At 48.3% G+C, this 25853-nt stretch overlaps 1 protein-coding gene across 2 annotated transcripts in view; it reads left to right on the top strand.

Moving 5' to 3' along the window:
* The first annotated feature begins 4484 nt into the window (after positions 1-4484).
* Positions 4485-25853, top strand: part of LOC138265820 (E3 ubiquitin-protein ligase DDB_G0292642-like) — a 192037-nt gene continuing 170668 nt past the window's right edge. Inside the window, exon 1 of one of the 2 annotated variants that reach the window (XM_069213887.1) lies at positions 4485-4702. In XM_069213887.1, coding sequence (XP_069069988.1) covers positions 4633-4702 — 70 coding nt within the window. In that variant the 5' untranslated portion in view covers positions 4485-4632. The remainder of the gene's footprint in view (positions 4703-25853) is intronic. The other variant, XM_069213888.1, reaches the window with a different exon arrangement.

The raw sequence follows: 25853 nt of genomic DNA, 5'->3' as shown, positions 1-25853 counted from the left end.
ATTGACCATCAGTTGAACCAGAAGGCCTAATTTATTAAGTATGCATTTTCCCTGAGTCATGCAGATGCAGGCACAATAAAAACATTCATTTGGAAGGAGAAGCAGATGAATGTAACACAGAATGTATGAAGGTCCGCAATGACTTTTGCCCTTATAGACCTTCAGGTCGAAAGTTTGTGGGAGTAAAACCTACTGTTCAATAGCTTTAAATTAGCACTGAGTAAGCAAGTGAAGTGGCTATCGTTCCTGGGAGATGAGGGAAACAAAATCAATAAAAGAAACCACAGTTGGATGTTGATTAATTCTTATAAGTGGCTACAGCACTAAAGCCATGTAGCTGAAAGCTACAGCTGCTACTTTAAAACAAGGTTTATATGGTAACTCTTTGGGTCATTGTGAGAAACAGGCTTTTTGCAGGAACCCCCATGTTTTGCCCCTATTTGGACTACTAGCTGCTGGTTTTTTGAATCACAGTGCCAGTGTTCTAACCCATTACAGGGTGTATGCTGAATACAATTGGCATAAGCTTACTTAATTATAAGTCCCTAGTATATGATACCAAGGGTTCCCAGGGCCTGTAAGTTAGAGTGCCCACCCAGGGATGCAGCAACAATTGTGGCATCCTGTGCATGACAAATAATAAAATTACTCTCCGCCTGTCACTGCAGCCTGGAAGGGCAATTTTAAAACTGCTAGTTTGACTTTGCCATTTACATCAATGGCAAAGTCCTATATATATATATATATATACAAGTCTCCCATAAGAAAGGCCTATGGAGCTGTACATTAATAAGTAGGACATATACTTTTAATATGTCCTAACAGTGAGCCTTCCAAATTGGCATTCTTGCTGTGGACTAGTTAGTTGCTCCATTGGCTTACACAGAGTTGCCAGATGACCTCTCAGTCTGGCTAACTTCTAAATAGGGCTACTAAAATGGGTACTGCAAGGTAATACATTAATCAAGACATTAAACCCGACTGTATGCCCAAGTCAAATTTAAAGTAACTTTTAAGGAAAGGCAACTTTTAGAAAGTTACCCACTTTGTCCATAGGCCTCATACATTTGCTGGCTAACAGACAGGCTTCTGCCCTCCTGGGGAGTAGTGTGAATGACTCCCAGACCCAGGAAGAATAGTAGTCTGCTACAAAGAAAGGTATCATCTCCCCCTTGCAGGAAAACACTTAGGGTGTTGGCCCCAAAAGGCGTTTCAAAGTCAAAGGTGCATTTGGTGGGCAAATGCCAATCACACTCCTGAAGAGCTGCCCCTTTGTTCAGGTGGGCAGGCTGGCAGCAGGAACAGAAAGGGGAGATCAGTCCCCAAACCAGTTGTCCCATGGCTATGTAGCCCACAGGTGGCCACACCTCTAGGGTGGGCTACCAAGCTCCTAACATCCATGGACTAGTTCAGACATCCTGAGAGTGGGTAGAATAGTGCACTCTGGGATTGCTAGATGCCACACATAGCCGGATGTCATCACAGAGCAGGAGAGATCCTGGTAGCCCATCGGCTAGTGACCTTTATCATCCCCCTCGGGCACTTTCTGGGCATAAATACGGCACCCCTAGCACTCTGAATCTCAGATCTGGAACTGGAGAAAGGACTGAAGAGGGACTGAACAGCTGACCCCTTGAACTGGCTGTGCCATCTGCACCTGCGGCAACTTGGGCTAGCAAAGAGAGGACTGTGACTGTGGCTCCTGGCTCTTGGAAAAGAATATTCTGAACACCAGTGACACCAAGGGTCAGTTGACTGGCTCCCTGGAACCAGCACCAGGGACATCAAAGCTGAAGAAGCCCATCCTGGCAAGTCAGTAGCCACATTCTTCAAATTACCACTAACCACCCCCTGGGCAACCAAAGAGGCAGATCCTCGACAGGCAAAAGGTTGCACCCGAGTCTGCTGGACCAGTAGTGTTGTCTGTGTCCAGATTGGTCGCCAAAGATGGACACCAGCCTTCACCAAAGAATACTGCTGTACCCACTGTGTACAGAGACCAGTAGCCCAGCTGTATCTGGCTTTCTACTGGCTCAGAGAGAACTCCAAGGGACATTGCTGCTATGGCCATAGTCGCCTCACCTTATCCGTGGACCGAGGAATAACCACAAAGAACCCCTTGTCAACCCACAGCATCTTTCAGAATCCTCAGCATTCCCGGCATCAGGACCACTCCGTTGAAGTCTATGGCGGTCTTGGCGTAAAGTGTGGAACTGCACTTGAGATGGCTTTGGTGACCAGGAAACTGTCCGACTACTCCATATTAACCCTGGGACCTTCTTCCCGCTGGATTTGGTTGCCCCACTGCAACCAGACTAGCTGAACACAACTCTTTCAAACTTTCAAAAGTTCCGAAACTTTATGGTTACAAATGATTATTTGCACTTTGCACTAAAAGGATGAGATTTATGTTTTACTTACAAAATCTGTAATTCATGAAACCTCTGGTGGATTTTACTCATTTTGGTGTCTAAATATTCATAAAAATACAGTCTAGTTTTATAAATTGATGTCAGATTTCTTTTGTGTTGCATGATTTTCTTATTTCGTTATTTAGTATTTTTAAATGCTTTACACTAGCTCCTTTGTTTAAGCCTTGCTGCTCGAGGCTGGGGATACCTGAATTGAGCTAAAGTTTTTACAAACGAGCCTGACTGGACCCATGGCAGTTTTGTGAGTGTATTACACTGTAAGGTCAGACAACCATACCATATCATACACCACAATCCTCACAATCATGCTCCTCGTATCTACTGCCTAAATGGGTGATTTCGGAACTCTATAGCACATGTATACTGTGTATGATTTATCAAGAAACATTACTGTACCTCCTTTGTATTTGTTCTAGTCTTTTATCTGCGCATAGATACTGCTTACCACCCCTTTTTATACAATTTGGCATTAGAACTTACTGCAAAGCAATTCTTTTCTGTTTGAGGGATTACTTTCCTATGGTGACAGTTTGTTTTAATAAATTTATGGACAAAGGAGAGCATCTTTTAGCTAGCAGCAATCTGTTATCAGCAGTACAGGAGACCCAGCACGGTTAGCCTGACAGCACTGGAACATATTATGGAATTGGCTGGGTTACTCAGCAGCTTCCACGCTCTGTTTAAAGTTTTACAATTTTTTTTTAGCCTGTCGCCTGCATGAAAGTTCTTGTCAGCACTAACAGTTTATGGATTTGTTCTTAAACTGATGTACCCTTTATAAATGTGCCAACATAGTATGTTTTAATGGAACGTCATTCTGGTCATGAAAGTACTATAAAGTAGTTTTGGTGTAAATCATTGGTCTATCATGGTACCATTGCTTTACTCATGTGCTATTTTCTATTATAGTGATTGGTGATAATTAGCAGGCCTTTAGTCTGGAAGTTCAATTTCACAGATGGTTTTAAGTATTGCATTGACGCTTGGCACTCCACTGGTGTTGGTTCGAAAGGATTTCTGACACTTGGCACTTTAAAGAGGTAGGCTTTAAATTGTTGCACTTTAGACTTAGGACCTCATTACAACAGTCCTGTGGTGACCTCATTACGACAGTCCTGTGGTGACCTCATTACGACAGTCCCGTGGTGAGAAGACCGCTGCAGACATGGAGGTCTTCTCACCGGGCCTATTACAACTTTCCAAGGTTCCTGCCCGTCAGCCCAGTGGGAAAGGTGCAGCAGCATTGTTTAACTGTAATAAAATATACTTACTCACTTATATGATTAATTAATATAAAACAACCTTGCTTCACATTTAATAACAATATAGGATGTATAAAAAGATGAGTAAGCCGACACATTTTGATTAACTCCTGGCAATGTCATCAGGACATAGGATATTCTAGAATGTTTCATGTTTAAAAAATGTTACTTTCAATAAATGTCACCATTTAGTGATATATTCGCATTTCAGTGATTTACTCGTATTGTTCATGCCATTCGTTGCCTGCTTTACGTCTTTTGAAGGCGCGGCTCGTATTTTGGCTAATGGCCGTGGCACTGCCACAACGCTGCCCTTGACCACAGCCCTCTTCCCCACCACAAACAACACGACCTGAAATAACTTGCTTTAAAGGAATATGTGGGAAATAAGTAGTCTGTGAAACCTGGGAGCGACGACAAGTCATTCAGCTTTCTATTCCCCTGAGCTCTTATATCACACGTCACATTTTGGAAGAGGAAAGTGAGAGATTTAAAACAAATTATCGAGATAATGTATTTCTTCCATTGACCTCTATTGAAATAGAAGCTATTTCAAGTGGGATGCATCCAAAATAAACCGATTTTTGGCTTAAACATTCGGGTGTTTAACGCCTGAATCTAGTCTTGTATTAGTATGTGTTCTATATTTAATCATAAAATATATATATATATTTTAAATTACAGCGCCTCTGTCTTCTCTCGCTGCCTTTTCACGCCACCGTCTCCTCCCAGACAGACGTCGTCACATTTCATGTTGGTTACAAAAAGTCCCTTACGTATTCTGGGAAGTGAAGAACAGAAAGCGAAACCACTGCTCGCCAGCTCAACATCTGCCCAGTTCCCCAGTTGCGCTCGTGCTCCATAACAGACCAAACTTCACGGAGTTCTGACAATCCAGTTTTTGCATTCCTCCCGCTCTGTCTTTTCATTCTTTGAAGATGACGGGGAAAAGCTATGACCCAGCAGACACCACTCTGAAGTTTGTTCGTAGAAAGGACGATATCACAGGTGAGAGACAGACTGTTGAGTCAACTGTATTTCTTGCCCTAATGCGCATGTTTTGTTTCGCCTCACCCAGCTCCTGTGTACTAGACTTTCAGTGCCATATTTACAAAGCCCCTGGCGCAGGGCGGCGCGCCACCTAAAAAGGGTCCCATAGCTGACAAGTTTCCAGTGTGCTTATGCGTGAAATGTGGGTATTTACAGTGTAGTGAGGTTCCGTTCAGAAATTAGCAGTTTTTGAACTTTGAAATGACTTTCTCATGAAGGAGGGGAGCTTGTCAGGAAGGAGAGGCTAGGCAGCTGCTAAACATAACTTGGGTTAGATACCTAAGGAGGGGTGGGGGGCATAGCATGGTTAGACGAGCCACCTCAGTGTCACACAGTATAGTATAGGCACATGTCAAGTGGGTTAACAGTGAAGAGTTCCTATCACACGCCGAACCCTCATGTGAGTTAGAAACAGTGCTTAATTTGTGCGTGTTGTTTCCGGTGCGGAGCACCGGTACTTATTTTTGAGGGCCGGAGCTTAGTTTTCTGCATCAGGCATTTACTGTGAGCAAAAGACACATATGGGAGAGGCGGGGGAAGAGAAAATACGAAAAGGCGTTCAAAGGGAGATAGCATAAGGCTGCAAGAGCGAGCTGAAAAGGCAGGGAGTCCCTGTGAATGGATCTAAGAGGCCCGAGAAGGCTTTAGGATTATGCTGCCTTGATGTTCTGTGTTTCACAGGAGAGCTTCAAGCACCGGAACGTTTTTATTTACAAACTAAGCACTGGTTAGAAACTCTTCCACATAGCACATTTCCTTTTAATGTGTATGGGATTCAGTAAGTGAGCTAAGGGGGGTTGTTAATACTTGTTCCATGTGCCCCCCTAGACTGAATCACACCTTTAGAAGAGGCCTCTTAGTACTGTGCATACTTGTGACTTTCAAGGTCAAACCCAGTTAGGTGTTTACAAAAAAAGAGAACAATGATTGTCCTGATAGACGTATTGCTGGTGTATAGCAGTTACTTTAAGCCATAAATGTGTTGCTTAAAATCTTCAGACATACTAATGGTCTCGTTGACAAGGATTTTGCACCGCCTGTAGCGTCATTTATTTTTTTTAACGCTACGGCGGTGCAAAGAGTCCCCCACTCAGCGCTGCATTTACAAACTGGCACAATGGTACCATTGCACCAGTATGTACAGCCTTGCGCCACATTATACTGGTACAATGTATGCAAGGTAGGTGTGTCCCTGTAAAAAGCCCCACAGAAATGGCACAGTGAAAGCTACAAGATTTCACTGCGCCATTCTGTGCCGTCACAGCGTCATTTTTTTAATACCTGCTTGGGACAGGAGTTAAAGTGAGGCTGTCTGATTTCCTTGGCCCCCCACCTAGCATTGCTAGTCTAGCATCAAAATTGTGCTACGTGTTAGCTCCACCATTGGTCAAAATTACTGATGGAGCTGTGGACACTGTGCGCCACGGTGCACGGTATTGTAAGGGGTAGGGCAGTACAAGAAAACTGGGCATCGATCACAGTGTGCCAGCTTCTTGTAAATGAGGCCCTAAATGTTTAGGATCTCACAGAGAGATCTTGTTGTTTTTGCACACACTGTGGAAGAGTTCAAGAGAAAATAATTCAGTCAGAGCTTTATGAGAAACAGTAGTGCAGCTCCATGTGCCTAAATAGAGCCCACACAGTGGAAACAAGTACAGAGAAGTTGGTTGTAAAATAGAAGTTTCCGTAAGAAAGGCTGCATTAAATATCACTGTAGGTGTGTCAAGGCGTTATTAGGAGAGGAGTGTGTGGGTGTGCAGGAGTGATGGAAAGGCCTGACAGGCATTAATCTCTGACAAGTAGCCTCGTCGATACGTTAAAGCAAGCTTGAGTGTCTTAAAATAACCACTTTAAAACCAAACAAATTATGAGACAGAGCTTTATATGAAAAAGCAAAATGTTTTAACTTTGGTTTTATACCATTATCGAGAAGGATAGTTATCTAGTGTGTTCTTTCAGAAAGGGGGCTACGCGCTTCCATGCTCATTTTTGTTTTGATTTCTGGCGGAGTGTAGCACAGGGCATAACTAGTAAAAATAAATTGTCTCAAGGAGCTTTCTGCTTTGTTCCAACTCACCTGTCAATGCAGTGGGCATTGTTCTGCAGCACACAGCATTGCAATAAGAAACGTTGCTGAAGGCAGCTGGGGGTCCCTCATATTATGATTGACTGTATGAGTCCTATGATAAATCAAGCAGCCTGGGTGCGGGGGGCGGCGACCACTATGGCCTATCCAATCAGGGAGGTTGGAGGAGGCCGTAACGAACCTTATTAGTGGCATCAGCCAGACAACAAGCCAGGGTATGTCCCAGCAGTTACCCTGGCATGTAAAACCTATCATTGACCTTGGGAAGGTCATGCAAGCTGCATCACATTCCCAAACAACTGTTCCTTGATAACATTGTACACATGTCGTCGTTCTGGAGCAAATGCAGGGGCAGAACTCAAGATGCACAGAAGGTATGATTTAAAAGTGGTGATGCGGTAATGCAGGGACTATGACGGAAATGCATTAATCTAACCCCTGAGACATGATACTTGGCAGAGCTGTAGAGCGCATTTCTGTCTTCTCACTCTGCCCTGGCGCACAAACTGCTGCTGATGCCTGCGTTGTGGGGATGATGGTTTTAGTGCAGGAAGGTATACCTTCCTGCACAAAAACAATCAGAAGAGGTGTTTACCTCTTTCTCTGTGTGCTGCAGAATGCAGCACACATATAAAGAGGAAACAAATGGGGATAAATAAAGATATTTCTCCACGTTGCATCACTCTTAAGCCACCTCTGGAGTGGCGTAAGCTTTGGATGCATTCCCAGGTTTACTAAACCTTGTAAATCTATGAATGCGTAAAAATCCATGGATATTCCATGGGAACACCCACGAAAACACCAATAGAAACACCTCCCTGATGCAAAGTAAGGAAATGCAGCGACTTGCGCTGCGTTGCCTTACTCCCCATGGAAAGCCATGCAACGTGGTTTTGCGTGTCCTTTTAGATATGGATTAGCAGCCTGCGCTACAGGTGCGTCACTAAAAGTGACACACCAGCGGCACAGGCTGCTTGTAAAAATGGGCCTCAATCTGGTGCACTTTTAATAACGACGATCTTCCTGGGACACTGATATGCTGGTCCATTTTAAACATCTCACAAAAACGTACTGGGGCTCAATGGCTATTTACGTTGGAAGACTATATTTAAAAAAAAAAAAAATGATACCTAAGTGAGGATCGGATTACTTCAGTGATATGCTATTATATCCTTCCAGCAGGTAACGTTTCAACAATAATTTTTAATGTGCCACTTTTCATCTGTTGTCTGCGGTTACAGTAGTGCACCAGTCCTGGAAATGGAATAAATTCCCTAGGATCCCCTACATTTGGGATCAAGGAATAGCAGCTGAAAGTGGGTAGAGTCACATGGGGGCAAAGTTATTTGAAGCCAAGTCCGACAGTCCACCCAGGTATTTTTTTAAAACCCTTCCTCGAAGAAATTTGCAACAAGAACAAATGTATAGTAATTCCGGTTTTGCTTAAGTCGTCATAATCAGACTGCATTTTAATATATTTTATGGTTTAAAACACATTCATCAGAATAATTGTGTTCCCTGACGTTTCTAGAGTATAATAATGGTCAGATAATTCTGGTCTTTTATGCGCTTGCTAAAGAAATCTGTTTCACTCATCATAAAATGGCATAGAGGGTTAACGTGCCTTCAGCACAATATGTGCAGTTTACGTAATATGAGGGTCACAGATTTGTTTTTTAGGTGAATATATCAGTGGACTATAGTATTTGCTGCAGATGTCATTACTTCCTTGCAGAGCACGTTATAATCCTTGGATAGCTCAGTGAGTTATGAACCTGCATCTTGAAGCTTCATGTACAATGAGAGGAACAAGTGTATAACCTTATTGTTTTTTCTCAACCCTTTGCAATTATATGGTTGCTACATAGGGTTTATTTGGGTAGTTATAAAGACTTGTATATATATATATATATATATATATGTATATATATATATATATATATATATATATATATATAATGAGTTTGGCAGTCCCAATGGGGGACACCCAAACTCGGGAGGAGAGCGCCATATTGATTTGTGGCCTGATTATGAGTTTGGCAGTCCCAATGCGGGACCCCCAAACTCGGGTGGAGAGCGCCAGCACCATGCCGGTGGTATCCCGCCCTTCCCTATTAGAATGTTCCCGCCAGTCTGACTGGTGGGAACATTGCAATAGGGCATTCCCACCAGGCAGACTGGCAGGAATAATGCTACAAGACAACACTCGGCTCCTTTGAGGTGTGTGGCGTTCCTTGCAATTCCACACTCGTAATTAGGGCCATAGGCAGATGTCTGCCCTTCTTGTAATGCATGCATATCTCTTGCTTAAAGGCTTTGAAAGCTCAGATACCTGCCTCCAAATCATAGTTTAGCTCAAGCACTTGTGAAGTGACAAGCTAAATGTTTTTGTTCTCTCCATTGCATTTGTATCAATGTGTTAAGGTCAAGCTACACCCAGCCAGAGTGACACATGAACAACAAAAGTGCTGAGAGCCATTTAAGCAAGATATTGGTTTTGTGCCCAACTGAAACTGAAAAGAAAGAGGCCTTCCTTACCTTGTGCTGGTGGTTGCTGTAAACACTAAGCAGGCAAAGTTTACTCTGCTCTGTTGTACATATGCCGGTTTCGGCAAAATGCATTGGGACCAAGTCAGTGGATTTCACTTGCATCATCCATAATTCTGTATGTAGTTCTGTCAGAGGGCCATGGGACACTGAGGAGTTACTGAGACCACACACTGGGGTTGACACACTTTACTCATGATGTCCTGAGTACTTATTTACTATGAATCCTGAGTAACTGAGCCAAGTGTGTCTTCTGCACTCAGCACTCAAGGTTGCATGGTCCAAGCAGTCTGAGGCTTTCTCGGGAGGAGGAGTGGATGCAGGATAGTGAACACCTGCTCACAACTCTAAATGTGCTCAGCAGCAGCAATAAATCACTGTCCTGCCAAATACTTCTATGGAAAAAGAGAAGTATTTTCTTTTCTTCTGCTAATCACACAAATGAAAAATACGACATTAACAAACATGTATACAGTTTCCCCTGAGGTCGGGGCTCTAGGGTTTCTTTGGCTTTTTCGCTGTCCCACTCTCTTTTCGCTTTAGCGATAGTAGTCATCCTCAATTCACTACTGGTATCATCTAGATATGCCCAACAATGAGTCCGAGTCTCAAGAGTCCACTTTTGACTGTAGGTTAAGGTTGACAATGTTTAACTGCTGCAGTGCTACTAGCAGCTATTTGCCCTGGGGCTGATAGGCCCGAAACCATTCTTACTCGCACCAGCAGGAGTGAAGAGTCTGGAGTTCCTGAATGCACCCCATCCGCAAGTACTCACAGTGGCTGCAGCTCAGTACAGCTGAGTCAGCCACATGCGGCCCGGTAGCTACACTTTGCGGGTGCAGAGTCTCTCACTTGTGGTCTCACTTCTAGAGCGACCGGAGGCTCGCTGCTGCTCCGCCAGAGAGGTAAGTATCTGGTTCCTCCCCCAGTGGGGGGTTGTGATGATTCTCTCTTGGGTCAGCTGGGTGGTAGTGTGCAGGTGCTTCCGCAACATCATCTCTTCTTTGGTGGGCGATGGCAGATCAGGTCACAGTACTTACTGCCCCTGGTGACCTCCTCTAGCCTATGGGGTTACTGCATCTCACAATAGCATGTGGACTCCTGCCTGATTTGCACAGTGAAATACTTCACAACAGCTCCTCCTGATATACAGAGTTGTCGTCAGCTACCGCATACGACTATGGCCTTCACCACACAGCAGTTTTTGCCACTGCAGCCTCTCCTGGGATACAGTGTTGCTTACTCTGCGCTACACACGAGCTCTGGCCTGTTTGGCACAGTGCAACACATGGCTTAATTCACTGCGGCCTTCTCCCAACATGTGAGGGTCGTCCAAATTTCTCCTGCACACTTGCAAAAACCTGATTGGGGCAGCAGCAGTTTACTCACACCTTGCACAGGGAGACCACTCAACAGGGCTCCTCACTGGACCTTACTCACGCCAACGCAATCTTCTTCCTCACAGGATACACTAGACTTGTCAAGCAGGCATGCACTGGTGGTCTAGGTTCCAGGGTAGGTGGTCTTGGATTCCCTGGGTGATGACACCTCATCCAGCAGGGAGGCTGGCAGGTTTGTTCCCCAGTCTTGGTTACAGGCAGAAGTCTTTCAGAGCTTCCCCTCCTCACACAGGCTGTCCGTCTGCTTTGCAAATGACAATTTTTCGGGTCTCAAACTCCACCTCTGGTAGTCCTTTTCCAGACACCTAATGTGATTTAGGGCCTGAGACTTTGAAGTTTTATGTTGGGGTTTGCTTCCTTTGAAGAGTCCACTCCTCTTTACCCTCTTTCTCTTGAAATGCAGTCTGATACAACAAGAGTGTATTCAAAGCCAAAAGGTCCACAACACAGCCCATGGGAATGACTGGACTTCACACCTGAATACCAGCCATGATATGTGCATCAAAATATTAGTCCCGGGGCCCCAGCCCTACCCTTTATGATTTCCCTATCAGCCCCATCTCCTTCCTGAGATGTGCTCAGGCCTCTTTCTCTTGACCTCTCACAGAATCAAAGAACACCTTTTCAAGTGTACAGGGGAAGCCTGGCTGCCCCCTCCTTTCCCTAGTGTGTGACCCTTCCAGCTTACAGGAATGCAGCAATAGATAAATCTGTCTGTAGGAGGCTGGCCCTCTATGTAGTGTGCAAAACAAGGCATACTGTGCAGGGGATCCAGGCAACGACACGTTGGTTTCCAGGGGTAAAAATTAGACCACCTAATGCTCCAATTGTTAAGGTAGCTGGTCGTGCAGTTAGGCTAATCCGGGAGATGTGTACTCACAAATCCAATCATGCACCACACACACTCAATGAAAAACTTGAGATCAGAATTTATAAAAATACTTCAGACTTTTATATAAATTTTAAGACCAAAATCTTTAGAATACGTTAAGTACTTTTTGAGTTATGACTTTTTGAAGTTTTAATAAAGTTAGTCATTCTGTGCGTAATTACGCACCATAGGAATCAATAGGCAGTCACATTTAAAAATGCATTAAAAATCATACATTTGGGTTACCTGTCTCTTCTCTTGCAGGGTGGCCGGAGTGGTTGGTGGGCACATGGGCCAGCAGGAGAGCCTCGGGCGGCTCTCGGTTCCAGCAGGAGCAGAGTTGGAAAACCTCTTGGCACAGGCACAGGCACAGGCACAGGGCCATCTGGAGGGGCCACTTGGAAAAGGAGCTGATTTGCAAATTTAAAATTGGTGCCTCTGGGTCCCCTTGGGCTGTTGAGGTCGCAAGGGGTTGGGGACCCGGAGCACACAGCAGATCCAGCAAAGCAAGGCTCAGGCGGGCCAGATGCAGGGCGTTTTGGAGGTCTTGGATGCTGTACACAAAGGGACCCTTTGGAGTTGGAGGTAAGTCTTCTTCTTAGGGACCTGCAGGACACTCTGGTGGGAGGTCTGAGGTGTCACTGAAGTCCCTTGACTGGGGCTTCCTCTTGGTCCAGTTGCAGCTCTGAGAGAACTGATGTTGGTGATGTCCGATGTGCACTGGTCAGTACCTGGGATATTGCCACAACTCGGCCACAGGCGGGCACTGTGCTTCCATACTGGGCACACTTGCAGGTTTCGTCCGGGCTGTCGGTGTGTCGTCGGGTCCCGCTGTGACTTCCGTTGCGGAGATATCATCCAGTCGGTGAAGTGTCCCTCACCAGTTTGCAGGTTCCTTGCAGGCTCCTGTGGTTTCTTGAGTGGTGCCTCAGGGTCTTTGGACGTCGGTCCAGTGGTCAGCTCCTCCGCATCGGTGACTGTTGGGACACTGGTGCAACAAGCAGGGGTTTGGAGCCTCTTCTGGTGCAGCAGGTCCTCTGTTCCCGTCTTGGTGGGTTCTTTGGTGCTGTCTTCTTTTCTTCCTGATGAATCTAAAATCTTGGTCTAGGGGAGCCCACTAAATACTGAATTTAGTGGGCGTTTTAAGGGGAATCTGGAAGTGTCCAATGGGACACTTACCTTTGGGTGGCGATACCCACTACAGTGTCCACTTCCTGTGGGAAAGGTCACTTCCCTGAACCCTATTGGATATTTTCCTGCCATCCAACATGGAGGAAAATGAGATGGAGGGCCTACTTCACGTGCAGGCCCCTAGGCGTGGTGCATGCTCAGTGAGGCCACTCCTCCTACCCTTTGTCTGGTTTCCCGCCTTTGTTCCCACCAAACGTGCAGGTTTGTAAGGGGGGTAGCCTTCTGCTGCTGGCAGCAGGCCTGGAGGTTCGAGTTTCAGGGGCTGTAGCCCTTTGAAGCTCACCACCAGGGTGTTGCACATTCCTGAGGGAGGGGATGTTAGCTCCTGCACCCAGGAAGGGCATTGTCTTACAAACCAGAGAGCCATGGCTCTCCCCCACGTTTGTATATTGGCCGTCTAGAGTGGCAGGCTGGATAGAACCAGTCAGCAACTATGCCAGTTAGGTTAGCTTTTGCAGGGGCACCTCTAAGGTGACCCCTGGGTACAGTTAGGGTTAAATCGAACACTGGTACCAGTTTGGATTTAATATTCTGAGTTTGATACCAAACAACCCAGGGTACAGAGTGGCCATCATGTAGCTGGTGAACCCATATTTGAACAGTGTCCAGTACTTGTACTTAAAATTGCTGCTCTGTTCACTCACTATGTCCCAGGTCTGCAAGGGCACAGTGGGGGCATATTGCTCATGCAATTATGCCCTCATATACAGTATGGTGCACTCTGCCTTAGGGCTGTAAGGCTTAGTAGAGGGGTGACCTATCCATACCATATGCAGTGTAGGGGGGACAGGGCGCACAGGGAGTGTGCAATGTCTAGGTTACCTTTTTAGGTTTGCCCCAGCACACTCAGCCTGCAATGGCAGTGCTGGGTGCATCTGGGTGCAGGGCCCTAGAGGTTGTCACAATCAGTGCTACTGCCCTCAGGGGCCTACTCCTACTATCTCATGCCCTGGGTACTGGGCTACCCATTTACTAGGGTCTTACAGGGATATGTAAGAGTATATCTAATTGTGGCAAGCATCACAACAGATTTAGGGGGGGCGTGGCCACGGGCTCATGGAGTTAGCCGTGCCGAAGAAGAGCTCCGATCGGGGGTCTCCACCCTCAACTATCCTGAGGAGTCGGGCTGACCCCCCTGGTGTCTCCCCCCCTAAGATAGGGGGTTGAGAGGCTAGGAACAGCCTGGCTGGGACCGGGGGGCCACCCCGAGACCCCAAAGCCGACTGCCGGAAAAACTTGTGCGAGCCGCCTGACTCCAAAATGGCGGCCGCAACTCGAGCAACCAGGCCCTGAATCCTAGGACCTTGGAGACCGCCTGCTGAGGGATCCCCAGCGGCAGGGTTCTAGAGGTGAGCGCTGGGAGCGGAATCCCTTGCGCTGACCCCCTGTAGGAAAGTACCATCTTGCCTGGCATGTTACCCCCATTTTTCACTGTATATATGTTGTTTTAGTTGTATGTGTCACTGGGACCCTGTTCTCCAGGGCCCCAGTGCTCATAAGTGTGCCTGAATGTGTTACCTGTGTAGTGACTAACTGTCTCACTGAGACTCTGCTAATCAGAACCTCAGTGGTTATGCTCTCTCATCGCTTTCAAATTGTCACTAACAGGCTAGTGACCAATTTTACCAATTTACATTGGCTTACTGGAACACCCTTATAATTCCCTAGTATATGGTACTGAGGTACCCAGGGTATTGGGGTTCCAGGAGATCCCTATGGGCTGCAGCATTTCTTTTGACACCCATAGGGAGCTCTGACAATTCTTACACAGGCCTGCCACTGCAGCCTGAGTGAAATAACGTCCACGTTATTTCACAGCCATTTTACACTGCACTTAAGTAACTTATAAGTCACCTATATGTCTAACCTTTACCTGGTAAAGGTTAGGTGCAAAGTTACTTAGTGTGATGGCACCCTGGCACTAGCCAAGGTGCCCCCACATTGTTCAGGGCCAATTCCCCGGACTTTGTGAGTGCGGGGACACCATTACACGCCTGCACTACATATAGGTCAATACCTATATGTAGCTTCACAATGGTAACTCTGAATATGGCCATGTAACATGTCTATGATCATGGAATTGCCCCCTCTATGCCATCCTGGCATAGTTGGCACAATCCCATGATCCTAGTGGTCTGTAGCACAGACCCTGGTACTGCCAAACTGCCTTTCCTGGGGTTTCACTGCAGCTGCTGCTGCTGCCAACCCCTCAGACAGGATTCTGCCCTCCTGGGGTCAAGCCAGGCTTGTCCCAGGATGGCGGAACAAAGGACTTCCTCTGAGAGAGGGTGTTACACCCTCTCCCTTTGGAAAATGGTGTGAAGGCAGGGGAGGAGTAGCCTCCCCCAGCCTCTGGAAATGCTTTCTTGGGCACAGATGTGCCCAATTCTGCATAAGCCAGTCTACACTGGTTCAGGGGACCCCTTAGCCCTGCTCTGGCGCGAAACTGGACAAAGGAAAGGGGAGTGACCACTCCCCTGACCTGCACCTCCCCTGGGAGGTGTCCAGAGCTCCTCCAGTGTGCTCCAGACCTCTGCCATCTTGGAAACAGAGGTGCTGCTGGCACACTGGACTGCTCTGAGTGGCCAGTGCCACCAGGTGACGTCAGAGACTCCTTCTGATAGGCTCCTTCAGGTGTTGCTAGCCTATCCTCTCTCCTAGGTAGCCAAACCCTCTTTTCTGGCTATTTAGGGTCTCTGTCTCTGGGGAAATTTTAGATAACGAATGCAAGAGCTCATCAGAGTTCCTCTGCATCTCTCTCTTCACCTTCTGCCAAGGAATCGACTGCTGACCGCGCTGGAAGCCTGCAAAACTGCAACATAGTAGCAAAGACGACTACTGCAACTCTGTAACGCTGATCCTGCCGCCTTCTCGACTGTTTTCCTGGTGGTGCATGCTGTGGGGGTAGTCTGCCTTCTCTCTGCACTAGAAGCTCCGAAGAAATCTCCTGTGGGTCGACAGAATCTTCCCCCTGCAACCGCAGGCACCAAAAAGCTGCATTACCGGTCCCTTGGGTCTCCTCTCAGCACGACGAGCGAGGTCCCTCAAATCCAGCAACTGTGTCCAAGTGACCCCCACAGTCCAGTGACTCTTCAATCCAAGTTTGGTGGAGGTAAGTCCATGCCTCCCCACACCAGACTGCATTGCTGGGAACCACGACTTTTGCAGCTACTCCGGCCTCTGTGCACTTCCGGTGGAAATCCTTTGTGCACAGCCAAGCCTGGGTCCACGGCACTCTAACCTGCATTGCACGACTTTCTAAGTTGGTCTCCGGCGACGTGGGACTCCTTTGTGTAACTTCGGGTGAGCAACGTTTCATGCATCCTCGTAGTGCCTGTTTCTGGCACTTCTCCGGGTGCTACCTGCTGCTGAGAGGGCTTATTGTCTTGCTCGACGTCCCCTCTCTCTCCTGACGCAATTTGCAACATCCTGGTCCCTCCTGGGCCACAGCAGCATCCAAAAATGCTTACCGCACGATTTGCAGCTAGCAAGGCTTGTTGGCGGACTTCTGCACGACTCTCCACGGCGTGAGGGATCCGTCCTCCAAAGGGGAAGTCTCTAGCCCTTGTCGTTCCTGCAGAAACCTAAGCTTCTTCTGTCCAGTAGAAGCTTCTTTGCACCCACAGCTGGCATTTCCTGGGCATCTGCCCATCTCTGACTTGCTTGTGACTTTTGAACTTGGTCCCCTTGTTCCACAGGTACCCTCGACTGGAAATCCATCGTTGTTGCATTGCTGGTTTGTGTCTTTCCTGCAGAATTCCCCTATCACAACTTCTATGTCCTTTGGGGAACTTTAGTGCACTTTGCACTCACTTTTCAGGGTCTTGGGGTGGGCTATTTTTCTAACCCTCACTATTTTCTAATAGTCCCAGCGACCCTCTACAAGGTCACATAGGTTTGGGGTCCATTCGTGGTTCGCATTCCACTTTTGGAGTATATGGTTTGTGTTGCCCCTATCCCTATGTGTCCCCATTGCATCCTATTGTAACTATACATTGTTTGCACTGTTTTCTAAGACTATACTGCATATTTTTGGTATTGTGTACATATATCTTGTGTATATTTCCTATCCCCTCACTGAGGGTACACTCTGAGATACTTTGGCATATTGTCATAAAAATAAAGTACCTTTATTTTTAGTATAACTGTGTATTGTGTTTTCTTATGATATTGTGCAAGTGACACTTGTGGTACTGTAGGAGCTTCACTCATCTCCTAGTTCAGCCTAAGCTGCTCTGCTAAGCTACCATTATCTATCAGCCTATGCTGCTAGACACCCTATACACTAATAAGGGATAACTCGTCCTGGTGCAAGGTGCAAGTACCCCTTGGTACTCACTACAAGCCAGTCCAGCCTCCTACACCCCCCCACCGGGACCTCCGAAGAACCGGCGAAAAGGGGAAGGCCACACGGCCTGCCTAACCCTAAAATGGCGGTAGCGCTCGTGAATCAGGAGGGTGAAACGAGCGCGACCTGGGAATAAGACGGACCCGGGGGGGCCCAGATCACCCGATCGCATGGACATCCAGTGGAAGAGTACCAGGAGAGAGGCACCACCCTGCCTCTGACCGCGCCGCGGCTCACGCCTTAGAGAGGGGTTGTCTGACCGGGCCCTTCACCTCCCCGCGTGAGGGTCCACGACTGGAGCGCAACAAGCAGCCTGGCCTGGCGTGGCGGAACTGCGGAGTGGGGTCACGCACAGCCCCCCCCAACTATCAGACGTCAAGCTGAGAGGAACGGGGGAGGAGAAGATAGAGAACCCCGAGGCCTGCAAGGAGGGGGGCCGAGCTCATCCTGTGCTCTGTGGGGACTGGGGAGAGACTTGACTGCGCCCGCTGGGGAACCCGCGGCTGATCCTGCAGCAATGGGCAAAAACAACAAGCAAAGAGAAACTGCACAGGAGAACGGGAGCCGTTCAGAGGATCCTGTCCCCTCTCACGAGCCAGCGGAACCAAGGGAGTACGCCGGGAACCCATTGTTGGGGGACATAATGCAGGCCATCACCTCCTCTAGGGAAAGCTTGGAACATAAGATAGACACTCTCGCGCTGGACCTGGGCTTACTCCGGGAGGACCAACTTCGCCTCGCTCAAAGAGTCACAACAACCGAAAAAACGGTCGCAGAAATAAGACCAGAGTTGAAGCTAACGTTGACCGAGTGGCGGCCCTCGAGAAACAAGTGGACACCCTAGTGGCTCGCGCCGAAGATGCGGAAAACAGATCCCGGAGAAATAGCATCCGGATAGTTGGGCTTCCTGAATCAATCAAACAACAGAACCTATCAGAATATCTGGGAAAAGTGGATCCGGGAGGAAGTAGCTCCGGAGGGCCTCACAAGATTCTTCACGTTTGAAAGAGCTCCCAGAGTGCCGGCGAGGAAACCCCCTCCGGGAACACCTCCTAGACCAATAGTGGCCAGGCTATTACACTTTAAGGATCGCGACCATATATTGGCCCAAGCCAGGAAAGCTGGAGAACTGAAAATATAGAATATGCACAGGTCCGAATATTCCCGGATTTCTCACGTGAGGTCCAGCGTCAAAGGACATCCTAAATGGAAATCAAAAGACAGGTACGCACCTTAAACATCCAGTATGCAATGCTATTCCCTTCCACCCTCCGAGTAGCGGAGGACAGAGGAACTAAATTCTTCCGGACGCCCAGGAAGCCAGGGACTGGCTGGATCTCCGAGAGGGCCGACACGCGTCGGGGCCCATCGGGGAGCAGGGCACAGAGACCGAGACGAAGGAAAACTGCGCCCACAGCGGAGGAGATCAGAGCGAAAAGGCAGAGAGCAACAGTGGCAGTTGCAGCCCTGAGCGGAGGAGAGTCAAGCCCAAGACTCATGGGATCGTGCAGTGAGAACCGAGGGTCCGACACCGACGCGGGCTCAGAGGACTCGGCGGCCCCAGCATTGAGATGCCGGTGGTGACTCCGGGCACCTCTGAGGACATCATCTGAACACACCTCAGGACTTAATCCCAAGAACATGAATAAAGGCTCTGGGGAATGGCCATTTCACGCCCTGGCATGACGTAAACTGGTAAGGTCTATAATATCGAACTGGGGACCCCTGGGATCGGCGGACCCAACTGATCGAGGCCTTTGAACTTTTTGTTTCACTGCCCCACAGGCATTGACTCTCAGTTTTGAAAGAGTTTGGATGGGAGGTTGTATGGGCACCTGTCCTGGGATTGGGGAGTTGAGGAAGTTTTTTTTGTGTTTAAAGTTTTGGGTCCCTGCCCTGTGCCTGACGATGAGAAGAGACACTCATCCACCCCCCGTCCCCCTACGGCTCCCCCACCCTTGGAGGGGGCACGGAGACAATTCTTTTCGGCATTATCTCAATGGGTTGCCACCAAGACTATAGGATTATTTCCTGGAATGTAAGGGGCATGCATACTATGACCAAACCCTATAAAGTTCATTCATACTTATGAAGAAGAGGGGTGCACATAGCGTTAATACAAGAGACCCACCTTACAGCTGCAGAGGGGGAGGCACTGCAGAAAAGATGGAGAGGCCAGACTTATTACACAACCTACTCAGCATTTGCTAGGGGCACCCTTGTTTGGATACGCGCAGGGATTCCATTTCAGATGTCTCACACACTGATAGACCCGGAGGGGCGCTATGTGCTGGTTACTGGCAAGCTGGGAGGGCGCGATATTACCCTGATAAATGTATATGCACCTAACGTAGAACAGGGCACCTTCATAGAGCACTTGCCGAATGCCTTGGCCCCTTACCTGATTGGATCTGTTCTGATAGTGGGGGACTTTAATTGCATAGCTGTCCCGGATCTGGACAGATCGCATCCCCCGCTGAGAGACTCTGTGGTGAACACCCTACCTAAGAGGTTCTCTGAGTGGCAAGCAAGATGGCAGCTGCTGGACTCCTGGAGAACCCTCAACCCACGAGCCCAAGAATATTCCTACTGCTCTGCAGTATATGACCTACACGTAAGGCTCAACACTTTCCTAAGCACACCAGATATACATGTCCAAATACGTAGTATAGAATACCTAGGGAGGACCCTCTCAGACCATTGCCCTGTGCTGATGCACATAACATGGACAAGGGCTAGCATTCCGACATGGCGACTTAAGCCAGACTCACTCGAAGACCCGGCTTACCGCGACCAAATTAGAGAGCACATCACACAATACTTTGAGAATAATGAGCCAACAGCACCATCCCCCCACACACTTTGGGAGGCATTTAAGGTAGTGAGACGCGGGCGATGTATTGCTGAGTCCACGGGGATCAGGAAGACCCTGTTAAGGGAAGTAGAGAGGGCTGAGGACGAATTACGCAGACTGGAAACACAGGTCCCAGGAGACCCCAGGCTATGGGATGAGCTCCGAGCAACCAGGGAGCTGGTAGCCGAAAATACAGAAAAACTTTGTTGTTTCAATTACAAACAATATATGGCCAGGGCCCACGCGGAGAGAGACAAAGCAGGAGCCCTCCTGGCGTGGATAATTAACCCGGCCCGCCGGGGCTCCCTTATTACGGAAATTAGAGAGCAGGGAGACGGTAGGCTCTACCGGCAAGATGATATTAACCGCCACTTTTTCGAGTACTACACTACTTTGTATGCTAGCACTTTAAGAAGAGAGGGGGAAGAGCTGGGAACCTTTCTGGATGCACTCCCATGCTCCACTCTAAGCGAAGAGGAGAGAGAGGAACTGGGGGGTGAAATAACTGCCCTGGAGATTAGTGCGGCCATAAGAGGTCTAGCCCGGGGGAAAACACCTGGGACAGACGGCCTACCGGCTGAGTTCTATGCCACATATGAGCGAGAACTGACCCCCAGAAAAGAGCGGTTATTTAACGCAGCGCGGGCAGCGGAATGCCTACCACGGTCCACCGGGAGGCTTTGATCGTCCCTCTACTAAAGCCCGGCAAGGCACCCACCGACAGCAGAGCCTACAGACCCCTATCTATGCTAAACACCGATTACAAGATACTGAGTAGAGTTCTAGAGACCAGGTTGCTCCCATACATGACCCGTATAGTGCACCCCGATCAGGCGGGGTTTATCCCTTCCAAGAACACAGCTCAAAACATCAGGAGAGTCATACATATCATGGACACCGTCGCCCCGCTGACACCGGAGTCTGCCGTACTGACTGTGAACATCGAGAAGGCATTTGATAGTCTTGAGTGGGACTATCTTTACATGGTCCTTCAACGTATGGGGTTGGGAGAGGGCGTTGTCCATTGGACGAGGCTAATATACACAAATCCTAAAGCGAGAGTCAGAACTGGGGCTACTATATCGGAGCAGTATCCAGTGGAGAGGGGCACCAGGCAGGGATGCTCCCTCTCCCCACTGCTATTTGCGCTAGCGATGGAGCCACTGGCGGCTCAAGCTAGGACTACGACCTGGTATCACGGACTACAGCAGGGTACAAGAAGACACACTATTGCACTATATGCAGACGATCTACTACTCTTCCTACAGAACACTGGTAGATAATTGAAGGGAGCCCAATCCCTATTAACATTATTCGGCCGGTTGACAGGATTGAAGGTCAACTGGCAGAAATCGTACTTGTTCCCCCTGACTGCAAGGGCCGTTCCACCGGAAGGGCTGAGAAGTGTGCCGTGGGAGCCCCATTGTATGGCATACCTGGGGGTTAAAATATACCACTGCAGATCTGACCTGCTGGATGGCAACATTGGTAAAGCCATGGGAGCCCTGAGATCCAACTTGGCTTTCTGGAGCACGCTCCCGATCTAGGTGGCTGGTAGGGTAGTAGTTATTAAAATGGTGCCGCTTCCCCACCTGTTCTATTATTTTGCGTCCCTGCCAATCTGGATCCCGGTAGCTATGTTCAGGGAGCTGGATTCCATGTATACGGCATTTATTTGGGGAAAAGGAAGACGCAGAGTGGCGCTCGCTAAGCTTAAGAGACCCCAAGAGGAGGGCGGACTGGCGGTACCCGATCTCGAATCCTATTATCTCGCGGCCCAGCTGCAATGGTTGGCCAGATGGATGGCAGCGAGAGGGGCTGAAGAGGGAGGACAGGGTGGGGCGGTGCCTCCCGAATCCTCGCTTGCAAGGGTTTTCCTGGGTCGTACCACCCTGGGACTGGGGCTCTCCCCCGAAGCTGAGGTGCTGGCTCGCTGCTGGAGACGATGTCTTAAGCGCTCCGGATTGACAGTACCATATGCGCTGGAGATTCCGTTGACCTGGCTATGCTGGTTGCCTAAAGCATGGGATTGGAGAGGAATGACGGCGTGGGAAGAGGCGGGGGCCTTGGAGATGGGGGACCTTTATAGAGAGTGCATCCTGTTGCCCTTTGAAGACTTCCGTCAGGAGCACGGATTGTCGCGGGGCCAGTTCCTATTGCATAGGGCAATCACCCAGGGGGTTCGGGCATACTTGCGGACGGGAGCGACGGAGGCGGCTCTTCACCGCCTGAGCACCTCCATTATAACAGCGGTTGGCACACATAGAGCGGTCTCTACCCTATATAAAGTGATAACAGCTGGAACACGGGGCCTCTAACGGAATTAAAGCGAAAATGGGAATCTGACCTTGATACCCAGATCTCAGAAGATGACTGGGAGCCGGTCCTAGGGAGGGTCCTGAAGATATCTAGGAACTCACGATTTCAACGTATTCAATTTTACATCATACACAGAGCGTACCTCACCCCGAGAAGACTCCGTGACCACTTTCAGATCTTAGAGGTGAGGTGTCCTCGCTGCGGGGCAGAGGCAGCTGAATTCCTCCACATGGTTTGGTCCTGTCCCAAATTGGAGATGTACTGGAGCTCAATGGTGAATGAAGTAGCAGCGTTCATAGACCGTGAGATCCCCACTGATGCCAAGCACTGCCTATTGCACTGGTTTCCCCACACCCCAAAAAATTGAGCAACAAGCAGGTTCCAAGATCTAGCATTAATTTTGGCCAAACGGGAACTGACAAAGAACTGGAAGAGCGGGACTGGACCCAGCCTTCCCGGCTGGAAGAGAGAACTCCAGAGGTGGTCTGAGATCGAGAGCATGGCTATGCACATAGATCTAAGAAGGAAAGGGGGGTCCCCAGAACTGAAGGAGGCGTGGGATCGGCTACTCCACAAATTACGAGAGGAGCCGGACTCCGAGCTAGCAGGAGAGGAGGGATGAGCTCACACACCCATTGATTGATAGGATGTGGCCTACCAATAGATCTGAGAGGATTACTGAACACACAAAAGATACACCAGATCACCCCACCGCAGTGGATGGATGGGATGATGGGGAGGACAGAGGGGGAGCTACAGACTACACTTAGTCAGGCACGTGGAGGGGAAGACAGGGAGGAATAGGGGGGGTTAGAAAAGGGACACGACAACCATGACTAACTCAAGGCAGCACCATATCATTTTTAGCCAATAATAATTGACAAACAGTACATGGGGGGGGGGAAAGGAGCACTGAGACTGGGGCCATTCCTGAGCCCGAAGATATGATTGGAGTCTAACTACACCAAAACTGCTGAATATTAGGAGCCCTTGGGAAAGTATGATGCAACAGTTGTGAAGTTGTTAAGAAATGTTAATTGGAATGTATTATAAATAAAACCAATAAAAATCTGTTTAAAAAAAATCACAACAGATTTAGGGAAAGAGCTCTGGCCCAGGGAACCTGGTTAGCAGGGGCCCTGGGCACTACCAACTTCTAGAACACATCAACATCAGGCAAAAAGTGGGTGCTAACCATGCAAAAAGAGGCCTCCTCTCACACTACCCGCCCCACAAACGAAAGAGGATGAGACTACCCTTTCCCTAGTGCATCTTCATCTTTTAAGTTGAAGAACCTGGAGAGGCCATATGCATTGGCATGGGCCCAGTCCATCTCCTATAGGGAAATGGACCACCTAAGAAGGTTGGGGTTTTCACCTTTCATTTGTTGTAGCCATCTGAGAGGCCTGTGATCAGTCTGAAGGGAGTCAGTCAGTGAAAGGAGAGCCAAACAAGTATGGCCTCAACTTTTGCAGAGCCCAAACCACAGCAAAGGCTTCCCTCTCTATGACACTCCCTTTTTGTTTCCTAGGGAGTAGCTTTTTACTAATAAAAGAACTGGCTGATCATGCCCATCATCATTCCTCTGGGAGAGGACTGCTGCTATCCCCATCTCTAAAGCATCTGTCTAGACTATCAATTCCTTTGAGTAGACTGGTGCTTTTAGTACTGGAGCAGAGCACATTGCTTTCTTAGGAGTGTCAAAGGCCTCTTGACAACTCACTGCCCAGTTTACATTCCTGGGCATCTTTTTAGACGTGGGTTCTGTGAGGGGGGCAACTTTTGAACCATAGTTCTTCACAAACTTCCTGTAGTATCCAGTTAAGCCAAGGAATGCCCTGACTTGTGTCTGGATTGTAGGAGCTTCCCAAGCCAGAATGGTCTGAATCTTCGGTTGCAGAGGTTGCACTTGCCCTCCACCAACTACGTGGCCCAGGTACACAACTTTTCCCTGCCCTATCTGGCACTTACTGGCCTTGATAGTGAGGCCTGCCTTTTGCAGGGCCTCAAGGACCTTTCCAAGTTGGATCAGGTGATCTTGCCAGATTGCGCTATTACCAGCTATGTCATATAATTAAGCTGCACTAAAAGTTTCCAGCCCAGCAAGGACTTGGTTCACAACCTTTGAAAAGTAGCAGGTGCATTTTTGAATCCAAAAGGCATAACAGTGAACTGATAATGCCCACTAGGAGTAGAAAATGGTGACCTCTCCTTTGCTCCTGGGGTCAGGCCAATCTGCCAGTACCCTGATGTTAAATCAAAAGTACTCAGATACTTGGCTGCTCCTAGTCCATCAATGAGCTCATCAGCTCTTGGGATTGGGTGTGCATCTGACTTGGTTACTGGGTTGAGGCCCCTGTAGTCCACACAGAACCTTATTTCTTTCTTGTAACCCTTGGAGTAAGGTTTGGGGACTAACACAACTGGGCTGGCCCAGGGGCTCTCTGAGGGTTCAATGACACCCAAATCCAACATTTTCTTGACTTCGGCTTCTATACTTTCTCTTACATGGTTAGAATGTCTGTACATTTTGTTTTTGACTGGCAGGTTGTTACAAGTGTCCACATCATGTGTACACCAGTTTGTCTTCCCAGGGGTCAGAGAAAAAAGCCCAGCATACTGGTTGAGGACTTTCCTGCAATCAGTCCACTGTTGTCCTGAGAGGGTGTCTGACAAGATCACTCCATCTACAGAACCATCTTGGGAATTGCTGGAGAGGATATCAGGGAGAGGTTCAATCTCATCTTCCTGTCCCGTATCTGTGACCATGAGCATGGTCACATCAGCTCTATCATAAAAGGGGTTTAGGCTGTTGACATGTATGATTCTCTTGGGCTTTTTGCAAATGCCTACGTCAAATAGATAAGTGACCTCCCCTTTCTTTTCAGGAATGGGATAGGGCCTAGACCATTTGTCCTGGAGGGCGCTTGGAGCAACAGGCTCCAACACCCACACTTTCTGCCCTGGTTGAGACCTCCACCACAGCAGTGTTTTGTTCATATCAAAGCTTTTGAAGCTCTTGGCTGGCCTGAAGATTTTAGCTGGCTTTCTCCATGTACTCAGCCATTCTGGAACGTAGGCCAAGCACATAGGCCACAATGTCCTGTTTGGGCTCTTTGAGAGGTCTCTCCCAGCCTTCCCTCACAAGATTTAGTGCTCCCCTAATAGGGTGCCCAAACAAAAGTTCAAAGGGTGAAAAACATACTCCTTTTTGTGGCACTTCACTGTAGGCAAACAGCAGGCAAGGAAGTAGGACATCCCATCTCCTTCTGAGCTTTTCAGGTAGTCCTCCAATCATACCTTTTAGGGTCTGGTTGAACCTTTCTATCAGCCCGTTGGATTGTGGATAGTATGGGGTAGCGAGTTTATAAGTCACTCCACATTCCTGCCACATATATTTCAGTATGCAGACTTGAAGTTTGCCCCTCTGTCTGATACTACCTCCTTAGAAACCCCACCCTGGTAAAGATACGCTGGAGGGCCTTGGCCACTG

This window comes from Pleurodeles waltl, chromosome 11, assembly GCF_031143425.1.
Source record: "Pleurodeles waltl isolate 20211129_DDA chromosome 11, aPleWal1.hap1.20221129, whole genome shotgun sequence".
NCBI classification, from domain to species: domain Eukaryota; kingdom Metazoa; phylum Chordata; class Amphibia; order Caudata; family Salamandridae; genus Pleurodeles; species Pleurodeles waltl.
Note: the sequence above shows the minus strand (reverse complement) of the source record. Positions and strands in the feature narration are given on the sequence as shown.